The sequence below is a fragment of the Haliotis cracherodii genome, unplaced genomic scaffold (assembly GCF_022045235.1).
Source record: "Haliotis cracherodii isolate W230 unplaced genomic scaffold, xgHalCrac1.p SCAF_2, whole genome shotgun sequence".
NCBI lineage: Eukaryota > Metazoa > Mollusca > Gastropoda > Lepetellida > Haliotidae > Haliotis > Haliotis cracherodii.
Window position 1 is genome coordinate 3,002,332 of NW_027266275.1, and position 16,492 is coordinate 3,018,823.

The following is a 16,492-nucleotide window of genomic DNA, read 5'->3' on the forward strand; positions in this document are numbered from 1 at the left end:
TTTTAGTTTTTAAATTTCCTGATCAATTTACTTTTCTACAGAACATCAGCATAACACCTACCGTGTTGGGTGGATCTGCAGCCAACATCTGTACACTATATAGGCTTAGTGAGCAGAGAACAGAAGCAGCTATGTAGGTATCAATCTTCACTAGGACCAGCATACTACATCTACCTGCTCAGGGATGTTATAAGCCAGATGGAAGGGCTGGTACTATTATTGGACTGTGTAAGGGCTATAGGCCTAGTGTGGTAGTGCTCAAAGCTAAACTCTCAAAATTTGTGTCATACCCTTGGTTAACTCGGGGACCTACAAAAGTTGGGTAAGAAATTATTTAGTTTTGTGAATGTCTTTTTGTGCAAAGTAAAAACATTATTTCTTATACATATCCTAATAGTTGAATCTTGTATGTTTATTCATAGAATGTGTCAATGTTTACCATCTTTGCAATTTAGGACACATTGTGGGAATGCCAGTTAGCGTAAACTAGCAGAAACAGTGACACCGTGACTTGGATGTGGAATGAGCAAGTTAGTGCGTGAGTGATTGATTGAGTGAGTGAGTGAATGTTGTTTACACCATAGTGAGCAATATTTCAGCCGTATCATGGCGTCTTTAAAATCATACAATCTGGGTCTGACAGTCTATAGCGGTTAGCACCAACGGGGCACTCCATCAGGCATGATGACACACGCCAAGTCACACAACAAACTCCTCAGTCGTTAGTTGTTACAACAAGCATGGGGTGATGGGAACAATCCCAAAATGCCCTGAAGGAAGGACCATGAGAGTCTTCCCCGGTAAGCCCTGAAGGAAGGACCATGAGAGTCTTCCCCGGTAAGCCCTGAAGGAAGGACCATGAGAGTCTTCCCCGGTAAGCCCTGAAGGAAGGACCATGAGAGTCCTCCCCCGGTAAGCCCTGAAGGAAGGACCATGAGAGTCTTCCCCGGTAAGCCCTGAAGGAAGGACCATGAGAGTCTTCCCCGGTAAGCCCTGAAGGAAGGATCATGAGAGTCTTCCCCGGTAAGCCCTGAAGGAAGGACCATGAGAGTCTTCCCAGTAATGCTCTGAAGGAGGGACCATGCAAGTCTACCCCGTAATGTCCTGAAGAAAGGACCATGGGGTCTTCCCCAGAATGCCCTGAAGGAAGGGCCCATCGGAGTCTTCCCCAGAATGTCCTGAAGAAAGGACCATGGGACTCTTCCCTGGCATGTCCTGAAGGAAGGACCATGGGAGTCTTACCTGGAATGCCCTGAAGGAAGGACCTTGCAAGTCTACCCCCTAATGTCCTGAAGGAAAGACTATGTCCTGAAGTCTACCCTGGAATGTCCTGAAGGAAAGAACATGCAAGTCTACCCTGGAATATCCTGAAGGAAAGAACATGCACGTCTACCTCTCAATGTCCTGAAGGAAAGAACATGCAAGTCTACCCTGGAATGTCCTGAAGCGACCATAGGAGTCCTCCACAGAATGTCCAGAAAGAAGGACCATGGGAGTCTTCCCCAGAATGTCCTGAAGGAAGGACCATGGGAGTCTTCCCCAGAATGTCCTGAAGGAAGGACCATGGGAGTCTTCCCCAGAATGCCCTGAAAGGAAGGACCATGGGAGTCTTCCCCAGAATGCCCTGAAGGACCATGGGACTCTTCCCTGGAATGTCCAGAAGGAAAGACCATGGGAGTCTTCCCTGGCATGTCCTGAAGGAAGGACCATGGGAGTCTTACCTGGAATGCCCTGAAGAAAGGACCATGGGAGTGTTCCCCAGAATGTCCTGAAGGACCATGGGACTCTTCCCTGGTATGTCCAGAAGGAAAGACCATGGGAGTCTTCCATGAAAAGTCCGGAAGCAGGACCATAGGAGTCTTGCCAAGAATGTCCTGAAGGAAGGACCATGGGAGTCTTCCCCGGTAAGCCCTGATGGAAGGATTATGAGATTCTTCCCCTGAAAATCCTGATGAAAGGACCATGAGAGTCTTCCCCGGTATTCCTCGAAGTAAGGACCATGCAATTTTCCCCTGGAATGTCCTGAATCAGGACCAGAGGAGTCTTCCATGGAATGCCCTGAAGGAAGGACTATGGGAGTCTTCCCCAGAATGCCCTGAAGGAAGGGCCATGCAAGTCTTCCCATTAATGCCTGAAGGAAGGATCATGGGAGTCTTCCCCAGAATGCCCTGAAGGAAGGACCATGGGAGTCTTCCCCAGAATGCCCTGAAGGAAGGACCATGGGAGTCTTCCCCAGAATGCCCTGAAATAAGGAACATGCAAGTCTTCCCAGGAATGCACTGAAGGAAGGACCATGGGAGTCTTCCCAGGAATACCCTGAAGGAAAGATCATGGGAGTCTTCCCCAGAATGTCCTGAAGGAAGGACCATGGGGGTCTTCCCCAGAATGCCCTGAAGGAAGGACCATGGGAGTCTTCCCCAGAATGCCCTGAAGGAAGGATCATGGGAGTCTTCCCCAGAATGCCCTGAAGGAAGGATCATGGGAGTCTTCCCCAGAATGCCCTGAAGGAAGGATCATGGGAGTCTTCCCCAGAATTGCCTGAAGGAAAGACCATGGGAGTCTTCCCCAGAATGCCCTGAAGGAAGGATCATTGGAGTCTTCCCCAGAATGCCCTGAAGGAAGGATCATGGGAGTCTTCCCCAGAATGCCCAGAAGGAAGGACCATGGGAGTCTTTCCCAGAATGCCTTGAAGGAAGTATTCTGCACTAGTGAACATAACCAAATCTGCATTTGCTGTGGTGTGTGTCAGGTGACCACAAGCTTAGTGAAAGCATGGACCATCAATGTTGATAAGAAGGCTAATGCTAAAGAACATATGCATGATTTGAAACTTAACTTATTTACATGAAGAGAACATGACTGAAACCTGTCTTAGAAAAGTAAATAGTAACATGCCGAAATAATACATTCATCTTTTCAAAGTATGGCACATGAGAACAGTGTCCTCCTTAAAATCTCACTGTGTTGATATATACATAGTCTAGATTGCTAGCAAGGATGTAATAATGGTGTACCTCCAGCTTATTTAAACTAGTAAATAGCTATCATAGATAACGTTATTCAGTGAGTGTCTAAGAACAAATAGCACATGTTTATGAATACATAACCTCTGAAATATTGTTACACAACATAAGTATTTGAATGCAAGAACAAATGTACTTTGCTGGTAGTGGGTTTAATCCTGCTGAGAACACATTCTGGAATAGTTTGAGATAATCAAGTATTGACGTGTTTGGCAAGTCTAGGCAAGACTATTGGCAGTGACCTACTGTCTGCGGACAGTGACAGGCATGAAAAGCTGCTGCTGCTGCTGCAGAAGAAGGGCCAAGTAGAGATGAAGCTTAGGTCTTACAGGGGTCAACATGCCCTGACCATTGGTCAGCTATACATAGACATGCTTAGATGCACAAGAAACATGCCACAAAACTTGAATGATACCTAGATGTGAACATGTCATCATGTTGCCTGGCTCGAGGCATCATTATTATCCTGATTGTCATCTTCTTCTTCTTGCTGCCAAGAAACAGCTGGCTCAGCCTGGGCCGTGACGACACTGTCTACTTCCTGTGCACAGACAGCTGGCTCAGTCTGGGCCATGACAACACTATCTACTTCCTGTTCACAGACAGCTGGCTCAGCCTGGGCTGTGACAACACTGTCTACTTCCTGTTCACAGACAGCTGGCTCAGTCTGGGCCGTGACAACACTGTCTACTTCCTGTCCACAGATAGCTGGTTCAGCCTGGGCCATGATGACACTGTCTTTTTCCTGTTCACAGACAGCTGGCTCAGTCTGGGCCATGACAACACTGTCTACTTCCTGTCCACAGATAGCTGGTTCAGCCTGGGCCGTGATGACACTGTCTTTTTCCTGTTCACAGACAGCTGGCTCAGCCTGGGCCGTGACGACACTGTCTACTTCATCGTCTGTTTCAAGTTTATCATGTGCAATTACATAAAATGTTTGAGATTCTGAATGAGCAAGAAATGCAAGACAGATATTCACCTGTCAGATATTCACCATCTCATGAACTACAGTCATGACTCTGACTAATGGGCTAACACAGACTGATGTTTTAAACAGAATAACAATTCAGTCCAATCAGACAGATTCCCTGAAATCATAATTTTCAGACAAATAAAAGATAACAGAGAAAAGTTAGAATCATCTTTACTTCTTTCCGACGTTACCGTATTTTCTTGAGTATAGTGCGCACTTTTTTTCCAAAAAACACAGCTGTGTAGAAGAGGGTGCGCATAATACATGCCATAATGAGTTTTGATGTTTTTTCCCCCAACACAAAGACATTACCGTGAGCATGTACCACTGGAAATACCATTTGTCAACAAATCCATACTGAAGTACGCAAATTAATCATGTCATAACACTGTCTGTCTATAAAAAGTGTTCATTGTATATCTGGACTTCTGTTTGTAACTTATTTAATAGATTTTATTGAAAATTCCTTTTCATATTGTTTTAATTAATTTCAGCGAAATTGTGTGTGAAGCAATAGTCAGATTATCATTATTGATGCCTTGAAGAAATTTTAGTTGACAGAGAATGGATACATATATCATAAATGCCATACTTTGACTCGTTAACAGTCATATTTGTTATAGTTTGACGATTCTATGTCAACACGTAGTTCTCGCAATCACCTGCGCGGAAGCCTTGACGGTGAAAAAAATATTGTGAATTTTGTGAAAAAAAATAACCGGCAATAGCGATCAGCTGCTACGCTTAGGGTTATTTTTATTTTAAATGTATTTAGTAAATGCTGCAACTAAAATAACAAGATATTGGAATATATTATTCCTGATAAAAAAAATAATTTTCAGATACACTTTTTTCCCGATCCTTGCACTAAAATCATGTAATGTTATATCATTGGGTGTATCTTGACTGAATCACCGGTAGATTCCAAGAAAACGTGTACAGCTGTTTGCTGTTTCTGGCTTAGTTTACGAGAAAATACACATTTAATCTTAATCCAAAATGCTGAATCCGCTAGAGGGGGTGCGCATTATACTTTGGTGTGCACTATACTCAAGAAAATATGGTATATATTAATATTATTATACAGTTTTTATCAGTAAACTTAAGTACTCAGACCACCAACGTACATGAGTTGATATTATGACACTCCAGAAAGAACATGTTGAACAAGTCACACGGGACAGACACGGGACAGACACAGCTGTAGATGACAGATATGTATATACAGGTACATATGTTAGCTCACCTGGTGACATGATGTCGGAGGAGGTTCCTGCACCAGGCTGCAGTCGGGTGCGCTTGTTCAGACCACCATCATCTTTCTTCCTCTTGCGGCTCACTTCCTGGAGAAGGTTGAGCAGGAAGTTCTTGTCTTTACCCTCCTGAAAATGTCAGTGAATGATTCTGGTCACTCAACCAATGCTGACATCTTGCAAAGTAACATAACCATCACTGGGAAATAGACTGTCAGTGTACCTCCTGTGAGAGGATGTAGGGAGCCATGGGAGGATGTAGGGAGCCATGGGAGGATGTAGGGAGCCATGGAAGGATGTAGGGAGCCATGGGAGGATGTAGGGAGCCATGGAAGGATGTAGGGAGCCATGGGAGGATGTAGGGAGCCATGGGAGGATGTAGGGAGCCATGGAAGGATGTAGGGAGCCATGGGAGGATGTAGGGAGCCATGGGAGGATGTAGGGAGCCATGGAAGGATGTAGGGAGCCATGGGAGGATGTAGGGAGCCATGGAAGGATGTAGGGAGCCATGGTAGGATGTAGGGAGCCATGGAAGGATGTAGGGAGCCATGGGAGGATGTAGGGAGCCATGGAAGGATGTAGGGAGCCATGGAAGGATGTAGGGAGCCATGGGAGGATGTAGGGAGCCATGGAAGGATGTAGGGAGCCATGGGAGGATGTAGGGAGCCATGGAAGGATGTAGGGAGCCATGGAAGGATGTAGGGAGCCATGGAAGGATGTAGGGAGCCATGGGAGGATGTAGGGAGCCATGGGAGGATGTAGGGAGCCATGGGAGGATGTAGGGAGCCATGGAAGGATGTAGGGAGCCATGGGAGGATGTAGGGAGCCATGGAAGGATGTAGGGAGCCATGGAAGGATGTAGGGAGCCATGGGAGGATGTAGGGAGCCATGGAAGCAAGAAGACTGCTGTCACTGGCAAGTGATACACACCAAGGACAGGTTCTGATTTCCCATAATTCCGCAGCAGTGACTTTTTGTTACAACCTGCTACCATGACAACATTATGTAAAACGGTCTCCAGGAACAAGATGTGTACTTAGAGCTACAGATAAGCTGCGTATTTGCATAAAATACCCCAAAAAAATATTCAAAACCCAATTACTTTCTATTAACTTGCGTACAGAAACGCATGCATTAAATGGAAAACGCAAAAGTTTGTAAACAGCACACATAAATACCCAATGAAGCTTTTTCAGCATGCGTATAACGAAACACAATTACGAGCTAATTTACTTTCTGAGTCAAGCCTATATTTAGAACTGTTATATACATCTAAAACATTATTTCAAATTTTTTTTAAATCTCAATATGCTTACTCATTTGGGGAAAAGCCCAATAGAGTGATGAATAGATGAGTGAAAAGATATCGGTTACCCAATGAAAAATGTAATAAACCAATTAAGATAGAAACCTTTGAGTTAAAACTCCATTGCTCAAAAAGTTATCTGGACCTCTGGTACTGCTGTCTCTGCTGCAGCCATCAGCAGGCTTCCCCTTCCCCATGGACATACTAGCCTGGTTATTGTGTTATTTCCATGCCTATTACAAGCATAAACAACAAGACAAAAAGTGAACAGGGCTCACGAATCCCCCAAAATCAAACTTTGCACTTCATCTCTCCTATAAATATAGAAACAGTATCCCTACCTGGTAAAGAATCAATGAAGAAGTCTTCAAGTTAAAGGTCACACAAATGTTGCAGTAAAAAGTAAAATGTTAAGAACATGCAAAATATCATATTTTTTCAGAAAATATACATAACAAAATTAAAGTTTGCACTGCCCCTCTCCTATTGGTATAGAAACTGTACCCCCAATTGGAAAAGAATCCATGTAACAGTTTTCAAGTTATAGGTCGCACAAATGTTGAAGTAAAACATTTTTTATAAGTTCACAAAATGAAAAACATCATATTTTTTTCACAAAATAAACACATCAAAATCAAACTTTGCACTACAACTCTTCTATAAATATGGAAACTGTTCCCCAATTTTGAAAGAATCCATGCAGTAGTTTTCAAGTTATAGGTCGCATATGAATACAATAATAAAAAAAAACTGTATTTTTTTAGAAACACATCTCCAAAGGTATAAAAAGTGTTCACCAAGTTTGAAAAGAATCTATGAAGTGGTTTTAATGTTATAGGTCACACAAAAAAATGTCCTCAGAAGGACAGAAAGATGGACGGAATTCCTAAGCATAACTATATGCCCCTGCCTGTTTAGGTTGGGGGTATAATAATCATCCATAACTGTGATGCATAGGACATAGGACCCATCTTCTCATGTCAGGAGTGATTCCAGGTCAGAACAGGCCCCCAGCAACGTATCCTGGTCCAATGAGGCAATGTCATTGATCGTGGTCAGACCTGGTTGACTGCATGTCATTGTACCTTGACGACGTGGGGTAGTGCTCAAAACACTCATCACTAGTTTGTTTGGTTAGACAAGATTATTTACAGGCCACTATCATATAGATGGAATATTGCTCAGTGTGGCCTTAAACAACAAACAAGCAACTAAAAAAACGAACACACAAATAAACGGACTTACTAGCGCCAGTTGCTGCTGCAGAAGTTTCACCATCTCCTTGTGGCCAATCATTGCAATTCTCATGTAGTACGTTCCCATACTGAAACAACAAAATAGCCAAGTCTTGATTCTTCTGGACAGTAGCTGCTTGATCAGTACAGGTAGTCAGAATTTCCCTCATGTTTGTATTCCTTCCAAGTTTTAAAAAAACCCACATAGATCTGAAGTGGATGAAGCCTCTCTCACTCACCACAGTAAGACTACCAGTCCAGCAATGAAGCGTCTCTCACTCACCATAGTAAGACCACTAGTCCAGCAATGAAGCCTCTCACTTACTACAGTAAGACCACCAGTCCAGCAATGAAGCATCTCTCACTCACCACAGTAAGACCACTAGTCCAGCAATGAAGCATCTCTCACTCACCACAGTAAGACCACCAATCCAGCAATGAGGCATCTCTCACTCACCACACTAAGACCACTGCTCCGGCAATGAAGCATCTCTCACTCACCACAGTAAGACCACTAGTCCAGCAATGAAGCATCTCTCACTCACCACAGTAAGACCACCAGTCCAGCAATGAAGCCTCTCTCACTCACCACAGTAAGACCACCAATCCAGCAATGAGGCATCTCTCACTCACCACACTAAGACCACCAGTCCAGCAATGAGGCATCTCTCACTCACCACAGTAAGACCACGGCTCCAGCAATGAAGCCTCTCTCACTCACCACAGTAAGACCACCAGTCCAGAAATGAAGCCTCTCTCACTCACCACAGTAAGACCACGGCTCCAGCAATGAAGCCTCTCTCACCACAGTAAGACCACCATTCCAGCAATGAAGCATCTCTCACTCACCACAGTAAGACCACTAGTCCAGCAATGAAGCCTCTCTCACTTACCACAGTAAGACCACCAGTCCAGCAATGAAGCATCTCTCACTCACCACAGTAAGACTACCAGTCCAGCAATGAAGCATCTCTCACTCACCACAGTAAGACCACGGCTCCAGCAATGAAGCATCTCTCACTCACCACAGTAAGACCACCAGTCCAGCAATGAAGTCTCTCTCACTCACCACAGTAAGACCACGGCTCCAGCAATGAAGCCCGGAGACGAGATGAAGTGGATGACCTCATGCAGCCAGGCGTGTTCCTCCTTCCAGGATTCGACCAGCTCAATGACGACCTCGTACGTGGTGTTCTTGCCCTGGTAGGGACCACAATTCTGACTTGGCTTGATACTGGTGGACACAAACAAATTGTAAACAATTAAATATTAACTCATTTCTCATAGTAATATTTTAGTTTGATCTTGTTGTATCACCAAACATTTGCCCACTCCATATCTCATCCATATTTAACTGAAGGATGGCCATGGTCTAAATTCACTAATCAACCAGTCCCGAGTATGTTCAATGTGAGATTCACTCGTCAACCAGGACTAACAATATGATCCACCAGTCTCCAGGACTTACAATATGATCCACCAGTCTCCAGGACTTACAATATGATCCACCAGTCTCCAGGACTTACAATATGATCCACTAGTCTCCAGGACTTACAATATGATCCACTAGTCTCCAGGACTTACAATATGATCCACTAGTCTCCAGGACTTACAATATGATCCACCAGTCTCCAGGACTTACAATATGATCCACCAGTCTCCAGGACTTACAATATGATCCACTAGTCTCCAGGACTTACAATATAATAAACCAGTCTGCAGGACTTACAATATGATCCACCAGTCTTCAGGACTTACAATATGATCAACCAGTCTCCAGGACTTACAATATGATCCACCGGTCTCCAGGACTTACAATATAATAAACCAGTCTCCAGGACTTACAATATGATCCACCAATCTCCAGGACTTACAATATGATCCCACAGGCCACTGCTGTGGTCGTGAGGAGGAAGAAACAGAAGAGGAAGCCGAGGAAGATGGTGTGTGATCGCGCCGCCCGCCACGGACGCATTGAAGGCTGACAGTTCTGTAAAACACTGACCTGAAACACACACCAGAAAACTTACATAGTCTCCACAATGAACAAAGTTATCCACTTTCAACGACACAAGTTCCTTAATTGCCTGTTCTATAAATGCTGACATTATCCACTGGGATAAAGAAATCAGAGACATAACTTTTAGTAACTCTCACCAAACATATAATTTCAGGTTTAGTAATGATTTCCATGAAAATATGTTCATCACTTCTTTCACCTCGTCAGTCTGAAGTGTGTCAAACATACAGGTACAAGGACAATCTCTTGAAAACATGCTGACACTTTATGATGATAAAAACATGTTTACCAACACCATGTATCCTTACTATCAAACTATAAGGAATGATACCTACCCTTTTCACATAGAAAATGATCCACAACTTTATGATCACAATGCACGAGAGCAAAGGACTGTAAAATGTTCCCAGCCTGAAAAAGAATTATGAAACATTAACAAAACTCACTCGGAACATGTGATTTGTGTGTTAAAAAGATCTGGGTGATGATGCACAAACAGGTGAGCTACAGCCACAAATAAGGATTACCATATTCACCATACTTAGTAAGGGTGAAACAATACATCGGTATGTATTTTTCTGTATCGATATAAGACGATACACTTGCTAAAATAAATTACTTATTACTTGTGATGACCTCAGCATTTTTGTCAGTCAAATATCACGAATGTGTTGTTATTAGCGTTTCAAGTTAAATACTAAAAATAGCTTCTACAAACGTGTCTACAGCTAGCTTTTCCTTTTGAACCTGCTCTGAAATATTTATAGTAAGAAATTTCCACCCGATTTGATGTAAATATGCGTATCACGATATGTTTCGTATCGCAACTATGTATCACGATATGTATTGTATCGCAACTATGTATCACGATATGTATTGTATCGCAACTATGTATCATGATATGTATTGTATCGCAACTATGTATCACGATATGTTTCGTATCGCAACTATGTATCACGATATGTATTGTATCGCAACTATGTATCACGATATGTATTGTATCGCAACTATGTATCATGATATGTATTGTATCGCAACTATGTATCATGATATGTATTGTATCGCAACTATGTATCACGATATGTATTGTATCGCAACTATGTATCATGATATGTATTGTATCGCAACTATGTATCACGATATGTATTGTATCGCAACTATGTATCATGATATGTATTGTATCGCAACTATGTATCATGATATGTATTGTATCGCAACTATGTATCACGATATGTATTGTATCGCAACTATGTATCATGATATGTATTGTATCGCAACTATGTATCATGATATGTTTCGTATCGCAACTATGTATCACGATATGTATTGTATCGCAACTATGTATCACGATATGTATTGTATCGCAACTATGTATCATATGTATTGTATCGCAACTATGTATCACGATATGTATTGTATCGCAACTATGTATCATGATATGTATTGTATCGCAACTATGTATCACGATATGTATTGTATCGCAACTATGTATCATGATATGTATTGTATCGCAACTATGTATCACGATATGTATTGTATCGCAACTATGTATCATGATATGTATTGTATCGCAACTATGTATCATGATATGTATTGTATCGCAACTATGTATCATGATATGTATTGTATCGCAACTATGTATCATGATATGTTTCGTATCGCAACTATGTATCACGATATGTATTGTATCGCAACTATGTATCATGATATGTATTGTATCGCAACTATGTATCATGATATGTATTGTATCGCAACTATGTATCATGATATGTATTGTATCGCAACTATGTATCACGATATGTATTGTATCGCAACTATGTATCATGATATGTATTGTATCGCAACTATGTATCACGATATGTATTGTATCGCAACTATGTATCATGATATGTATTGTATCGCAACTATGTATCATGATATGTATTGTATCGCAACTATGTATCATGATATGTATTGTATCGCAACTATGTATCACGATATGTATTGTATCGCAACTATGTATCATGATATGTTTCGTATCGCAACTATGTATCATGATATGTTTCGTATCGCAACTATGTATCACGATATGTATTGTATCGCAACTATGTATCATGATATGTTTCGTATCGCAACCTTGCTGTATCGATTCATCCCTAATACTAGGAGCTCCGCTCTTGTAAGAGCCCCAGAACATCCTCTAGACCAATCTGTAAGTAATGTTAATACGTGTCCCTGTATCAGACCAAACATTTACATGACAGACTGTGTTTTCTTGTATATTACACATCTCTTACAGAAACCAGCAGCACAGAAGGAGTATATAGCTGAAAAGTGACTATTATCAAAAAGGTTTGAGTTTGAACCATGTCTGATCTCTGAAAACAATTTTCCTTGCTGTAAATGATCTTGATAAGTGACCCCCTTTATCAATCTTCAATTATGAACTTATCAATGGTCTGGGGCACTTATTACAGTGGATACGGTACATTACTATGCCACATTACTGGTAGGGGTGCTTGGTATTACAAGTAAAAGATTTGAAATATGTGAAATAAAACAACCCAGTTACTTATCATGCAAACAAATGCTCACTTCTGCACATGACATACGTTAATATGATCCCTCATCATCATTACAGCAAATTGTGAGTTTAAACCATCTCACATCATCATGTATGATATTTCATACGTAAAGGTAATTTTTACATAATTAGCACATAGTATAGTTCTCACCAACACAATGCCTGGGAGTATATAAGGTCCAGCGTGTCACGGCCGATACCAAACTCTGCTCTGGTAACTCTCTTGAAGCAGAACTGGGAAATTATCCTGTGAATTAGAAATTGGGCACGTATTTAACCTGACACACAAGTACAGCCTGAGGTCATTGAGGTCAGGAAATACAAGCTGTGGCAAAGCATCGAGGGAGGAAGATTGTATGATGCTTTGGAAAATATCACAACGGGGGGACATCAGAATGGTCTTTACTCTTTACACTTTACTCCATGTGCAGAATAAAACTCGGGCTTTCGATGTGACAAGCGATTGCATTAACCACTAGGCTACCCTACCTCCCCAGTGTACAAGACTATGTCAAGAAGAGCTGCTGAATGTAAGTTAATGTTACCAAGATAAACAAAGCACCACCATGTGCCTCAACCCCGTGTTATTGAAAGGCCAAGCTGAGTATATAATCATTTTTTCATTTGATGTTTACACGATATACAGCTTTCCCATTGGAAGAGAGGCTGGTCACATGACCGAGAAACTGATGTTCATAAGAATGACACAATTTGACGTTCATCTGTATTTCACGAGACTGTATTCTTGAAATGATGTAAACATTTAGAGACTACTTCCACATTCCTGGGTAAACCCATGGGAATTCCCTTGCATGTATACATACAAAAGCATTCTTTCTGATCACTTAGATCCCCTAATCTTCAACTCAGCGTTTAAGCATACATTGAGAAACGTCAGAGAGTTTGACTGCATGATCGTTCATGAATATCCTCGCTATGACCCATCCTAGTGAACAAAATGTAAAAATGCACATCCACTTTTGTAGTATGGACTTGCATCTATTTGTCACACCTTCCAATGACCACCCAACTGATCCATGATGTGTAACACTTGTAACCGCCACAGCTTCATTAACAATTTCTAAAATCACTCCCCTCAAGTTTATCATAGAGTGAGGGCCTAACACTGAATGAATGATGTCGCAAGCTCTGACGTTCATACAGTTTGACCCTCACCTCTATGAAGGTTCACACTCCACACACAAAGTGAAAGACAATTCTGATTGAATTGCTGACAGTTTGTTTCCTCTTACCTTCTAATGAACTCAAAGAAGAAGGTATACAGGAGGGTGAAGATGAAATCAACGATGACAAGACGATATATCTCCTGGCCTACAAACGACTCCCAGCACTGAAAATGTACAAGAAATATTATATAATTATTTGATACAATGTTTATAAAACTATTCTTAACCAGCATAGACAGTGAGTGAGTGAGTGAGTATGGTTTTACACCACTTTTAGCAATATTCCAGTAATATCACGGCGGGGGACACCAGAAAGGGGCTTCACACATTGTACCCATGTGAGGAATCAAACCCAGGTCTTCGGCATGATGAGTGAACGCTTTAACCACTAGGCTACCCGACCACCCCACCAGTATAGAGAATACAAGTTAGTTCACATTGTTTCTATATCTGGTGACAACATAAATATCTTGGAAAAAATATGTTTACTTTTGCCAAATACGATTGCCATAGATGTAAGTGACATTGATACATCATGGCTTAGAGCAGAAACATCATCATGATAATAGACATATAGTGGGACACAATGAGTAACCCTGTGCAGTAGACTTACATCCTTCTCTTGGGCGGTCTTAAACCAGAAATACACCAGGACTGCCAAGTTGGTCGCTCGCAATGTCATTGTCCTGAGGACACAAAGAAGTGTATTAGATTAAGTGGTGATTATTTTTTTTATTTGAGGCCACTAATATACTCATACATTCATACACTAATACACTAATTCATTCATACACATTCATACATACATACACAAATACACTAATACATTCAAGCAAGTAGTTCTGTCATTTTTATCTACAACAAAACAAAGACCTGACATAGTACCTATGTCATCAAGCACAGTCCTTTTTTATTTCCTTTTTGTTTGTTGTTTGATGCCCCACTTAGTAATATTCCAAAATACATGACAGTGACAATCTGTGTTTGATATTATGAGCAACTATCAAAGAGAGTTTGCTGTGTCAAGACGTCTCTACTTTTTTTTTCACATGGGCAAGTTTCCATACATAATCCTGTTTATTTCAACAGGAAATCAACTCTCTCAACTTCAGCATTCACGTTCATCTGCTTGTGTCACAAGAACCATAATTACATCTTCAGTAAGCAAATCTAGCTCGACCTTCATCAAGTTAGTTATAGCTAGTACTGTTTAAAGTCATATCCTATATGTTTGAACACACCCCTTGCGGGTTGCGATTCACTACCAACCTGAGCATATGGATGTACAGCTCATTTTTGGGCTTCTCGTATTTCTCCAGATATCCCACGAGTGAGAAGACGGTCGGCGTGATCATGTTCAGCGACGTGATAACCAGGGGCAGGGCCAGCTCACTCAACACAGGAATCTTGTTCTGAAATATACAGCATGAACATGAACTGGACACAGGGTCTAGCAGGTGAGGTGAAATGGGGTTTAATGTCACATCCAATATCATTGCACTTATATAGGGACATGCATGCACATGTGTGTGTATGTGGCTGCTTATACTAGTCTGGACTGATACCGATTTATAGTGCTAGTCCACTGAGATACCATACCATGGTTTTTAACCAGATAAAAATATGTATGTATGTATTCTTTTCTGATATTTGCACACAATGGACAGACTAGCAAAAAATGGTATTCATCTTCTATCTCTTGGCAAGTACAATATTTACACAATCTGTTTTCCCTTGGTTTTGCTAAATGTCTACCTTTTCTATTAGAAGGTCATGAGAACTACATCTGAAATGGTTAAACATGAATACCCCACTCAGACACAGTATACTGACTCCGAGCCAACCAATCCTTGTTTCATCCCCTTAATACCGAGCGTCAGACAGGGTAACAATAAGTACAATCTTTTAACATCTATCTGAGGGCGGAAGCTCTACCACTAGACCACGGAGGAGGTCCACAGGTTCTAGGAGGTGCTTACATGCAGCCATAGTGGGGGACTGGATTGGACTTAAAGCCATTTTGAAACGTATTGCAGTAATTGGTTCGTTGGTTTGTTGTTTAAAGGGCAAGTTCACACGGAAATGAACCTTTTTTTCTTGTACTTTTTCCACATTAAAAGTGTTAACATAGAAGTGTCATAGACAAAAATATAAAAACATCATATTTAATTGACATATTTTTTGCACTAAAACGATTTATATTTTTCACATTTACCAAGTGTTCTATTTCCATAACAAAAACACCATGGCTTATGTCCCTTGCAATATGACGTCATTGGTGCCAATTGATAAACATTATGACGTCATCATGCTTTGTTAGAGCCGCTTCACGTGGTGTAGGTACAGTTTTGTGATTCTAGCATCTCAGATGCCAGCCAGAATTGTGTTATGCTGAGTCACCACTGCGCCGGAATGTGTCGTAGACCATGTTGTTTTACCGCAAACTGGTCCGTGATATCTTTTGCGTTGAGAATAGACAGGGACCCAGTTGAATTGGCACCAATTACGTCATAATCTAAGGGGGATAACTCAGGCCTATTTCGCTCGTAAAACGAAGGCCTCATAACGGCATATCACTTTCACACTATTGTGAGCTTCCTACTTTCACTGTGGAAAAAAATGAGTGTATATTTTCAAACACAGATACTAACTAATTCTAAAATTGCGTTTTGTTTAGAAAAAGAAAGAAAGTTATTTTTGCGTGTACACTTCCCCTTTAACGCCGCACTCAGCAGTATTCCAGCTATATGACGGCTGTCTGTAAATAATCAAGTCTGGACCAGACAATCCAGTGATTAATATCATGAGCATCGATCCACGCAATTGGGATCAATGACATGCATCAACCATGTCAGCGAGCCTGACCACCCGATCCCGTTAGTCACCTTTTACGACAAGCATGGGTTGCTGAAGACCTATTCTACCCCGG

General features: G+C 41.5%; 1 protein-coding gene and 2 pseudogenes across 5 annotated transcripts in view; all 3 read right to left on the reverse strand.

Annotated features, from left to right (window-relative positions):
- LOC139469449 (transmembrane channel-like protein 7) overlaps nucleotides 1–16,492 on the reverse strand; it is a 37,926-nt gene that overhangs the window by 5,271 nt on the left and 16,163 nt on the right. For 3 of the 5 annotated variants that reach the window (XM_071251624.1, XM_071251623.1, XM_071251625.1), the window contains exons 10-19: nucleotides 14,833–14,975; nucleotides 14,177–14,249; nucleotides 13,630–13,727; nucleotides 12,528–12,623; nucleotides 10,149–10,224; nucleotides 9,668–9,798; nucleotides 8,863–9,027; nucleotides 7,804–7,882; nucleotides 5,246–5,381; nucleotides 3,439–3,926 (exon numbers count right to left, since the gene is read on the reverse strand). In XM_071251624.1, the coding sequence (XP_071107725.1) occupies nucleotides 3,457–3,926; nucleotides 5,246–5,381; nucleotides 7,804–7,882; nucleotides 8,863–9,027; nucleotides 9,668–9,798; nucleotides 10,149–10,224; nucleotides 12,528–12,623; nucleotides 13,630–13,727; nucleotides 14,177–14,249; nucleotides 14,833–14,975 (1,467 nt within the window). In that variant the 3' untranslated portion in view covers nucleotides 3,439–3,456. Of the gene's footprint in view, nucleotides 1–290; nucleotides 310–3,438; nucleotides 3,927–5,245; nucleotides 5,382–7,803; nucleotides 7,883–8,862; nucleotides 9,028–9,667; nucleotides 9,799–10,148; nucleotides 10,225–12,527; nucleotides 12,624–13,629; nucleotides 13,728–14,176; nucleotides 14,250–14,832; nucleotides 14,976–16,492 lie in introns of all 5 variants that reach the window. The other 2 variants (XM_071251626.1, XM_071251627.1) reach the window with 2 other exon arrangements.
- LOC139468823 (uncharacterized) lies at nucleotides 331–2,111 on the reverse strand (annotated as a pseudogene).
- LOC139469545 (uncharacterized) lies at nucleotides 2,141–2,985 on the reverse strand (annotated as a pseudogene).